General features: G+C 36.6%; 2 protein-coding genes across 2 annotated transcripts; both read right to left on the reverse strand.

The window, feature by feature from the left end:
- Nucleotides 1-4,180: 4,180 nt before the first annotated feature.
- On the reverse strand, nucleotides 4,181-5,146 carry LOC140450572 (uncharacterized). The gene has a single exon (XM_072544227.1). It carries the CDS (start codon nucleotides 5,144-5,146, stop codon nucleotides 4,181-4,183), a length of 966 nt encoding a protein of 321 aa, XP_072400328.1.
- A 53-nt stretch (nucleotides 5,147-5,199) lies between these two features.
- On the reverse strand, nucleotides 5,200-5,958 carry LOC140450573 (uncharacterized). The gene has a single exon (XM_072544228.1). The coding sequence runs from the start codon at nucleotides 5,956-5,958 to the stop codon at nucleotides 5,200-5,202; it is 759 nt and encodes a 252-aa protein (XP_072400329.1).
- Nucleotides 5,959-11,470: the final 5,512 nt, after the last annotated feature.

Raw genomic sequence — 11,470 nt, forward strand, 5'->3', positions numbered from 1 at the left:
GCAGTGTCCAATGTTGTATACCAGCAAACTATATTTCAAAAGCAAATTGCAAGTCCACAATTGTGTAAATTATTGCTGGAACGAAGCAGAAGGCGAACTTATATCATCGACATTCACTACCTGCATAATAAAGCACTTAGAGGAATTTTGCCTTGTCGAGAAAAAACCGGTGATAATTTATTCCGACGGATGTGGCTACCAAAATAGAAATGTTTTATTGGCAAACGCCCTTCTTAATTTTGCAGTGGAACACGGTGTGACCATTTTCCAAAAATTTTTGGAAAAAGGTCACACCCAAATGGAAGTTGATTCCGCTCACGGTTTGATAGAAAGGAAGTTAAAAGGACGAGAAATTCATCTTCCAAGTCAATACTCCATTTTCATAAGAGAAGCTAGAAAAAATCCTTCCCCTTTCTTAGTTCACTATCTAACCCACGAGTTATTTACCAACTTTGATATTAGAGATACTTTCAGATATCAATCTATTAGACCTGGCCGAAAAACCGGTCATCCTACTGTTAATCATCTGAAATGTCTGCGGTATCGCACAGATGGCATGATCTATTATAAAACAGACTACGAACAAGAAAATTATACACCACTTCCGCAAAGGCCAAATAATTGTTCAACTGCGCCCTTCATCAAACAACAATTATATAAACGTAGGATTCCCATAACTAAGCAAAAATATGATCATTTTTAGGAACTGACAGAAGTTTTACCATTGGAGGTAAAAAAGTTTTACGACGACCTTCCTTTCTGCACCAAAAAGAAAGATAATTAATTTATATATTTTTTTTTAATATGAAAATAATATTAATTAGTAATAGGTAGGATTATATTATCTGTTTTCGTATATTTTGTAATAAATGATAATAGTTGATAAGTGCTTAAGATTGATTAAGAGTGATTAAGAAATTATTATGTATAAGGTCGAATACCACAATCAATCTAAGTACCAAATGTCGTAACCCACTAGGTAGGTTTAAGAAAAAAAAAAAAAGTCAAAATTATACATGTTTGTGAAACATGTTAGAAAATGATTGAACTGAAACATAAAATCATCAAAATCAATTTCATATAAAGTTCTCATAAAACCAGAAAGTTTTTTGTTTGTCCTGAACAATTGTGGTTATTGAAGATACGACGTTTTGCACTTAAGCAATCGATATGCATTTTGAAAAGTCACTATTTCTTTGATGTCCACGAACGTTTTAAAAACTTTGGTTCATTTTGTTTAAGTAAATTTTACAAAGCAACTGAAATTACCCACGAAGAAAAGTTTTATTTCTTCGAGTTTTCTCTTGCGTTTTTATTAGTGTAAGGCAAAAAATAAGGCCTGAATACAATCCTGTAAAATATTGTCTAGACCCAATAACCGAATTTATAGAATCCGGATAAAGTGTTGCAACTATCTATTGGCTTGCAGGCGTCAAAGTTTTGTGCGACAAGTTGGTATTTATATCCAGTCAAGCCTTGATTTATCGAAAGGCAGCGATAATGTACATTTTATTTTTAAAAGTATATTCTGGGTTGTGGTATAAATATTTATAACGAAAGAGAAGTATTGTTTTTGTTAAAAAACGGAGTCAAAAATAAAAGATTTTTAGTTAAATATAAGAACACAACTACATAATTTCTTGTTTAACAAAACTAACAACATGCAACTTAATGTCCATAACTTCTTGTAATTTACGTTGTGTGAATATTCAAATATAGTTCGTTTTTTATGTAATTTCAGTCGCATGAGTACTTATGGCTATTAGCAACACGTCAACTTAAGCGGCGTCCTCATTGAGTTGACATTGTCGATCGACTCTGTCTATCGACACTGTCGACCGACAAATCGAAAAAGCTTCGATGTCCACACCAGGTAGGCAGAATATTTGTCGACAGTCGAAACGAAAATGTGTGACGAAGATGACGCCATTATTGTTTGTGCCGCATTTGTTATTATCACAACTAAAAAACGTAAATCATCGAGTAAAAGAAGATTTTGGGTTCGACCAAGCCTTCAAAGTAGAAATCGGTATAGCGGTAGTAACCTGATGGAAGATTTGAAAAAGGATGATATCGATCTATTGAACCTTGAATACAGATGTAACGGAGGTTTCAGAAATTTTTTTCGAATGTCGGAAAGTGAACTGGCAATTTCCATCAAAGCATCGTGCCTCATGTTTCGATCTTTATAATATTTGCTTCTAGTGTTCCATAGATTTGTTTTTAATTTATAAGCTTCAATAAATGCAATCACTTTTTCTTTTTCCCATTCCATTTTGCCAACAAGTACAAAACACGAGACTTTAAATGAGGCAGACTACACCGCACGCTGAATTATTTTTACTGTATTTTTATATAATGTCGAAGGTGGAACGTCGAATGCACGTACACACTTCCGATTTGACTCGACTACCCTTTGATTTTACCGACAGAGCACGGAAAACCAGTCGACACGTCGATCGACATCTTTTGTCGATCGACAAAGTCGATTGCCGCGTACACACTCAGTCGAGAGTGTCGATAAACACAGTCGATCGACAACGTCGACTCAATGAGGACGCCGCTTTACATTTTATTTTTTTTGCATTAAACTAATTACGTTACAGTTTTCGTCTAATAATATTTATAGATCGTCGGAAAGATTATTGTTGGATTTTCTTAGATAAATTTTGCACAATTAAATAAGTGTTTAATCATTAAGAGTTGTCCTGTACATATAAATATACAGTGTGTAAAACCAAATGGAATAAATTCATGAGCATGTTAATACCCTTCATGCTAAACATCCTGAAACTATCTCAAAGAACTACTCAAATGAACCTTTCGAATTAACCGATATCCTTAACTTTATTCATTGTTACTCTCACAACTCTAAATTAAAAAAAAAATATTACCAGATTAAAGAAAAAACTTAACCCCACTCACACATCTTCAACGGAAGAGACTGAAAAATCCGATGGATAAATCACTAATCCTTCAATGGAACCCAAATGGGTATTTCGCTCACCTCGAATCACACAAACTATTAATTCAAAAATATTCTCCACTAATACCTACTGTGTATACAAGAAACTCACTTCAAAGAGAATTCTATAATAAACCTAAAAAAATTATACTCCTGAACCTGAACAAATTAAAAGATGTCATAGAAATTGTCAGCACCACCTTACCACTCTTGAGAATATTATGCTTAAGGTAAGTATATGGACAGAAGAAACAGGCATGACACTTTCAACAGAAAAATGCTCTATCATGTTTTTTACCAGGCATAGACTACGTGCTCCAGAGAGATTAACTCTGTGTGGACGTACCCTGTCGGTAGTTAAAGAGTTTAAGTATTTAGGTATTATTGTTGACACCAAATTACTATGGTCGAGCCACATAAGTCACTTAATAAAAAAATGTGAGAAAGGCTACAATTTACTTAGGTGTGTAACAAATCGAAGTTGGGGTGCAGCTCCTGGTATAGCTTTATTGTTTTATAGAGCCTGGTGGAAAGGGTAAACTTTGTTGCCAAACTATCCACATTTAAGAGAGGCGTATTTGAACACCTAATTGCTTCAAAATATTTATCAAGGACCACTGAAGCAATAAAACAATTAAAATGTATTTTCCTTCGATTTATTTACACAATAGACTTAAGGGCTGGTTCAAACATTGACAATTATCGCAATTCTGATAGTTACATAAAGAGTTATACAAATATTAGCTTTACAGTGAGTGCGGGGAGGCAGTAACAGATATACATGAAATGATAAAATTGAGAGAGACCAACTATATACGTTTTAACACAAAACACCGGGTTTACAAGCGCATTTATCGCTTACGCACCACGCACTTTTCGGGATCACACACAGCCGGCCTTTACTTGCCGAGAGGCAAATTGGCACTGTCTGTTTTAAGTTATATATCGAGGGGAGGACGGGTCCCTTATGAAGGGCATCAGTCGCACACACGTTAACACGATAGCAGACGATGTGAGCGTACAATTTGATAAAATAACTATACTACGATTACAATATACAGGTTGTTTTTACAACATACTGCCCCCAGTTGAAGCACTAGCTTTAACATTATAAAAAGCATTAAAAAGAAAAGAGTACATAAAAGAAACAATATGAGTAATAGTACATATGAGTAAACAAACAATATATGAGTAAAAGTACTAAACCTAATAACATTAACATAATCCTTCACTAGGAAGGGGATACAATTTTGTTATCGTGCGTTTGAAAATCCCATCCTTAGTTTTAACAGATGTAATTCTCACTCGGCCATCTTTACCCGGAAAGACATCCATCACTCGTGCCAATGACCAGTAGAGAGGAGGGAGATTATCTTCTTTAACTAACACAAGGTCATTGGGTTCTAAATTTTTGAATGGGAGAAACCATTTCGGACGATTTTGAAGTCGATTCAGATAATCAGTCGACCACTTTTTCCAAAAAAGTTGCTGGAGCTTAGAGAGATTTTGCCAGATGCTAAGTCTATTTTCCGGGATAGATGTATACTCCTGGTCGGGTAGCGAGGTGAGAGACCTTCCAATTAGGAAGTGACCAGGGGTAAGATATGTGAAATCGGAGGGATCATTAGAGAGGGCACAAATGGGCCGAGAATTAAGTACGGCTTCAATTTGGGTAAGCACGGTACTGAATTCCTCGAATGTAATTTTGAGATTGCCCAACAATCTATAGATATGATGTTTAGCGCTCTTTATAGCGCTCTCCCAGAGTCCTCCATGATGAGGAGATCGAGGTGGTATTGTTTTCCACCGAATTTGAGAGGAGGCTAAAAATGCCTGAATAGAAGAGTTAGTTTCCTTATTTTTCAAGAAATTATAGAGTTCGAATAACTGATTTTTAGCCCCAAGAAAGTTTGTCGCATTATCAGAGAATATAGTCTGAGGGAGACCTCTTCGACTGATAAAGCGCTTGAGAGTAAGAAGAAACGCTTCTGTTGTGAGCCCACTGACTAATTCTATATGAACCGCACGTGTGGACATACAGACAAATAGAGCTATGTATGACTTTATCAAGGGACTTTTACAAAGTTTAGAGGCCTTTATTAGAAAGGGACCACCAAAATCCAAACCTACATGAGCAAAAACTTGAGCAGAGCATAAGCGTTCCTTAGGTAAATCAGACATGATTTGAGCTAAGGGTTTGGCATTAAACTTGAAACAAACATGACATTCGTGGACTATCCTCTTAACGTAGACCGTAGACCATTCAAGGGCCAATATCTAAGGCGAACTTGAGAGAGAGTATTCTGAGGACCTGCATGATGGAGCCTAAGATGTTCTTTTTTGAGAATTAGACGAACAACATGATTTTTCGAGGGGAGGAGGAGAGGATATTTTTGATCAAAGGTAACTTCGGAATACCTAAGACGTCCACCTACACGGAGCATTTCATTTTTGTCAAGAAAAGGAGCAAATTGTAAGAGAGACTTATTAGAAATAATCTTATTGCCTTTGAGATCAGCAATTTCTGAGGAGAAACTTGAGTTTTGCAATAATTTTATAATTTTCATTTCGGCATTTTGAATTTCAGATAATTCAAGTGCACCGGATAATTTTTGAGTGCCAGACTTTGCGTTATTACCAAATCTGAGTACATACGCTATAGTCCTTACATATTTCGTGAAACTGGAGAACCTTTCAGAAAGCATGACAAAGAAATCAAATTGAGCACTTCGAGTGTGAAGAACAACTTTTCTTTCTTCAGGTAATTTATTAGAATTAAACTTCGGACTATATTCAGACAAATTTAGGTCAAATGTTTGCAAAAACTGAGGACCGTGAAACCAAAGAGTGGAGTTGAGTATGTTAGAGGGCATCATTCCTCTGGAGAGGATGTCAGCAGGGTTGTCTTTAGACTTTACGTGTCTCCAATGAGAGTGAGAAGAATTTTCTTGAATTTGAGCTACCCTGTTGCTGTTGCGACAAATTGATTCCATCTGGAGTGATGTGATCTGAGCCACGCCAAAACTATCTCAGAATCGCTCCACATGTTTATAGAGGTAATAGAGGGCAATTTATCCATTATGATATCAACCACCTTTATGGTGAGCTTGCTAGCCAATAAAGCACCCATAAGTTCCAGCCTTGGAAGCGTTATGGTCTTTAAAGGAGCAATACGACTTTTCGAAGCAATGAGAGAGCACGAGACATTTTTTGATTTGTAGATAACCCGTATATAACAACAAGCAGCATATGCTTTCAAACTTGCGTCAGAAAAAGAGTGAATTTCAATAGAAGAAATTTCATGACATGAGAAAAGACATCTGGGAATGCTTATGTATTTGAGAGCAGCGAGATCAGTTATAAACTTCAACCATTCATTTAAAATATTTGAATCCACGGAGTCATTCCAATTAATTTTAGAAATTCAAATTTTTTGCATAATAATTTTAGCAAGAACAGTTACGGGATTAATGAGCCCTTGTGGATCAAAAATTTGAGCGATAATAGAGAGTACTTCCCTTTTTGTGTAATTATCTTTTATTGATAATTGAGGTACAGAAATTGAAAATGTGTCAGTACTGGGGTTCCAACAGAGACCTAAAACCTTATTAGAAGCATTCTCTGGTGAAATAACATAGGCAGAGTTTGTAGAGAGAGTAGAAACATTTTCTAAAAACATTTTTGAATTAGAGCACCATTTATGAAGAGAAATGCATGCCTTGTTGAATAGGTCAGTTATCTCATTATGAGCCTTAAGAAGAGTTTGCGTGTCATTGGCCCCATATAGAATGTCATCTACATAGCAGCCTGTTAAGAGAGCATCGGAGGCCAATGGGTAGTTGTTTTGATGAGTTTTAGCTAATTCCATCAAACAACGAGTACTTTGAAAGCTTGCGCTTTTTGTTCCATAAGTTACGGTTTGAAGCTCAAGACATTCGATGTCCTGTTCTGGAGAATCCCGCCAGAGGATATTCTGCAAGAATGTGTGATCAGGATGAATTTGTACCTGCCTGTACATTTTTTGTATGTCGGAAGTGAAGACATAGGTATACAATCTAAACCGAAGGAGAATGTCGAAAAGTTCAGGCTGAAGAGTTTTTCCTTTCAACAGGATGTCATTAAGAGAATAGCCACTGGAACTTTTCATGGAGCCATCAAAAACCACCCGTAATTTGGTAGTTAATGATTCTTCTTTTATGACAGAGTGATGAGGTAAAAAGTATTTATTTTCTAAGTGCACATTTGTGAGAGAAGGAGGAACCTTTTTGGCATGTCCAAGAGATACATATTCATTGATGAATGCTTTATATTGAGAGTATACATTTTCGTGTTTTAAGAGTTTATTTTCTAAACTAATAAACCTTTTCCTAGCCATATTGTAAGAATTGCCAAGCATTTTATGTGCTGTTTCAGAAATGAGAGGAAGCTTTACCTGAAACCGACCAGAAGGTAGAATTTGAGTTGTTTCAGTGAATATTTGTTCAGCCAGATCCTGAGAGGAGGAGATTTTAACAGAGGGGGTCACTTCTTCGACTTCGAAGAATTGTCGAATTATATTATCGAGCTTATCTTCCTCAAATGTGGACTAGACAAATAAAGAGACATTTGACTGTGTAGGGGACAACTGTGAGCGATAAATTCCTTTGTGAAGTGCGTAAGGAGGTAAAGAACCAAACATAATGTACCCTAAGTGTGTGTTCTGGAGAGTCCTTTACCTAAACGTATTAAACCATCCGATAACAATTCGCTATATATGTCACTGGCAAGAAGAAGATCTATATTTCCAGGGACAGAGTAGGTGGGATCTGCGAGAGTGACTGTAGAGGGAATATTCAATTTACTTCTGTTTATGGATACCTGGGGGAGTCTACAAGTTATGTTGTCTAAAATAGCACAGGAGATTTTGAAACCATTACCATTTCTTTTGTATGGAAAAATTTCTAGATCGACCATTTTGTTCGAGAATGAACTATGTTCAGAGATGGTAGAGATTTGTAACCTTTTGCTGTAAGGAGAGAGATTTAATTTTTGAACCAAATCTTTAGAGACAAATGACGACTGAGATCCACTATCTAAAATACATCTAGCGTGTATGGGTACGCCATGCTTTGAATAAATAGTGACTAGAGCGGTTGCCAGCAGAACATCCTGCTTTATTGACAGAGCAGAGAGAGAAGTCATCACATTTGAGACCTGAGAGGTTTGAGATTCAGAGAGAGAGACAGAATTACTTGGACCGGCTTCACCATCAGACCAAGTCGATACCTCAGTTCCAGACTATTACAAGTCTGAAAATCAAATTGTGGAGATAATTGCAAATTAAGTTTTGCGTTGCTTCGTAAGTTTAATTTTCATCTATTAGTAGTGGACAGATTTTATTGAAATTATTACAGTCCATGGAACTGTACTTCAGTTTGAATTTGATATAAAAATAGAAATGATTTTATTACCACAATTAATGTTATTTACGATTATTAAGAGTTGTTAGCGTTTGGAACTGATATTTTTACCAATTTGCAGAGCAAATTTAAGATTATTAAGAGTTGTTAGCGTTTGGAACTGATATTTTTACCAATTTGCAGACTAATTTTGACATGTATTCATAGGTTTGTGTACGAGTGACTAACAATAGTACAAAAATTTCTATCGAGCAACCTTTTTTTACTCCATTTATACCCTCACTGAGGGGCACAGGTCTCTGCGAACCTCCCAAACAATGGGGAGACACAACAACACTACTTGGTGGGTTGTTCCTTAAAGTATTAAGAGGGCAGTACGCTAGCAAAGCACCGGTAGTGTAATGGCTAGCATAGGAAATTCGTAATCCGGAGGTTCTGGGTTCGAACCTCGGTCCCGCCTCCCATCGTGCTATCGGGTTTTTCTCTTGCAATATAGTTAATGACCACGAAGAGCATGACTAATAATCCAAGTCAGTGGGAGAGACCCATACCCAAATCTGTGAACCAAGAAAGTCTGTTTTAAACATCGCTAACAAGAAAAGAAGAAAACTGCATCTAGGTTTAATACTTTATTTAAAAAATTATTCAATCAGTCTGAATCTTCTTCCGTCGGTCTTTCATTGGTAGATAGGCTATTGTAGAAGTCCCAGTAAGGTCTTGGAATCGCTCCAGTCTTGCATAGTGATAGTAAATCTTTCTTTTTTGCTGCAGTAACGCCCGGTGGCTGAGTATACGCTGGTTTCAGTGTTGACATTTCTGTTTGTCGCCGAGTTCTTCTACGGGTGTTCATAATTTTGAAATTCTCATCAGCAAATGAATTCTTGTACAGAATCAGATGTGGACTCTCTTTCCGTATTTCTATTATATGAATATCATTCCACTTAACTGCTGCACCGTCCTCATTTATGGTAAAATTGTCCCCTTTCATCACCAAGGACTTTATGTCATAGAAGTCTACCATTTCCTTGGTGGTGTATGGTTGGCCGGTCTTTTTAGCCAGGGAGATTATTGGCAGGAGTTGTGTTGGCACGTACAATGGTCCAGCCTTGAGAGCTCTTTTTTTTTGTCGCTCTATCAGAGCATGCATTGCATCTCCTTCGTTCTGTGAATGCCCGACCACGAAAAATTTGTGAGTAATCGATTCAATTTCCAGATTCCTCACACAAAACATAAATAGGGCCACAATGAATCTATTTTTATTTTGCCCGGGACAGTTGTCAGAATAGAATACAATTTTATTTGTTGGATTTTCTTTTAAATAATTCAAGATGCAGCTCCCTATTTCATTTACTCCGCGACGAGCTACTCCTTCGTGCCAGAAGTAACTGAATCCAGCTTTTTTCTTAATGTCATATATGGTGAAATTATAACATGATAATCTTCTCTTGTAGAAGAAGTCACTTCTGCTGCCCTCTGGAATTGTTTGCACCGCTTGAAGATCGAAGCAGCTCACCGTCGTATCTTCCGATGAATTTTTGACGTCATTGTCTTTTTCAATACGACTCCTCTTTTTTTCCTGAATATGTACATTGAAGTTCTCGTGTTGAGCAATTTTTTCACCTGCGTTCAAATTTTCGTAATTCATGCATGTACAGCATGCATCTTTTTTTGGAGTAAAAAAAGATATATTATTTTCGGTATTAAATATGGATTCATAAAGATGTTTTTTCATTTGCATTTTATTTTCCTCAGTACATTTTATACAGTATTGTCTGTACATCTCCGTCAGATTCAAGTCGCCTTGTAAATATTTCCGTTCTGTTCGAGCTCTACAATAATGGGAATCCATTATTGGAAAAGATTCGATATGCCTTCGAGCAAAATTCTTGACATCCTCGTGAATCCTTGGTCTCCCCGCATTGGGATTACCTCCTCTGTTGTCTTTGTCAACAAATCCTTCGTCAGTCTTCTTTTTTTGGGCTGTTGAAATTACAGCGCTATTTATATCTAGTGTGTTCATAAATTATAACTTACATACTTTCACTTTGACGTGGTTTATATCAAAATAATATGCAAAATTGTTTGTCCGTGTGCTTTCTGGCTTTATCATCGAATACTTTGGTATTACGGGCTGCATGCTTTTTACCAAGAAATCACGTTGACGATTGATGTCTCCTAGGTTCCAGTAGCTTTTATGCACTTTTTGTCTCGTCTCGTCATCAATTTTGGTTTTACATTTTAGACGGCACTTATCAGTACAGGCATCTCTTACTTGTCTATCTTGAACATCTTTCCCTGTAGAATTGACATATGCCTCACCATGATTCCTTTTATTTTTTTTTATATTTTTAGCCCAATTTTTAGAGTTTCTAAGCCGTTTTCGAGTTTTTGTAGGTTCATTTGTTTGGTCAGTATTTTGTTGTTCTCTCTCTTGTGTCTGTAATGCATTTGGTGGTGGCGACGAAGTATTGGAGTTCTTAGTCAGTACTGCATGCGGTGGTGATGAAGGAGTATTGGAGATCTGCGTCTGTACTGCATGTGGTGGTGGCGGCGACGGAGTATTAGGGTTGTGCATGTGTGCTGATTGTGGTGGTGGCGATGGAGTGTTGAAGATCTGCTTTCGTACTGTATGCGGAGTATTGGAGATCTCGTCTGATGATTCATACTCATCTGATGATTCATAAGGACTCTCAGGAATGAAGACGTCATCTGATCCTGATGAATAATCGTAACTTGAAAAATCATCATGATTTAGTATAGCCTTTGTATAGTTGCACAGAGTTTGGGAATTAGAAGCTGGAGTCATTGACGGGCAGTTGATCTCAACGTTTTTTAACTCTGTGTAGGTTGCATCACTCAGGGAACTCTGAAACAAAGTCAAGAATTATAAATCTCAAATTACACATACATAAGGTAAAAACGGACCTGTCAGTAACAATTATCTCGGATTAGTGACCTAGGCCCTTTTTTGTGGTGCTATGAGTTAACAACTAAATTTACTTAATCGTTTTCCTATCAACAGGTGTAAAACCTTAACGGTATTGTAGGTATTTCCTTATTGTTTATTACTTAAATCATTTTTTCGTTGTTATAATTCTAGAGTTAA

This window comes from Diabrotica undecimpunctata, chromosome 9, assembly GCF_040954645.1.
Source record: "Diabrotica undecimpunctata isolate CICGRU chromosome 9, icDiaUnde3, whole genome shotgun sequence".
Lineage (NCBI taxonomy): Eukaryota > Metazoa > Arthropoda > Insecta > Coleoptera > Chrysomelidae > Diabrotica > Diabrotica undecimpunctata.

Excerpts from the sequence above, each read along its gene's own strand:
- LOC140450573 (XM_072544228.1), bottom strand. The coding sequence starts at position 5,958 with ATGGAATCAATTTGTCGCAACAGCAACAGGGTAGCTCAAATTCAAGAA.
- LOC140450572 (XM_072544227.1), bottom strand. The coding sequence starts at position 5,146 with ATGTCTGATTTACCTAAGGAACGCTTATGCTCTGCTCAAGTTTTTGCT.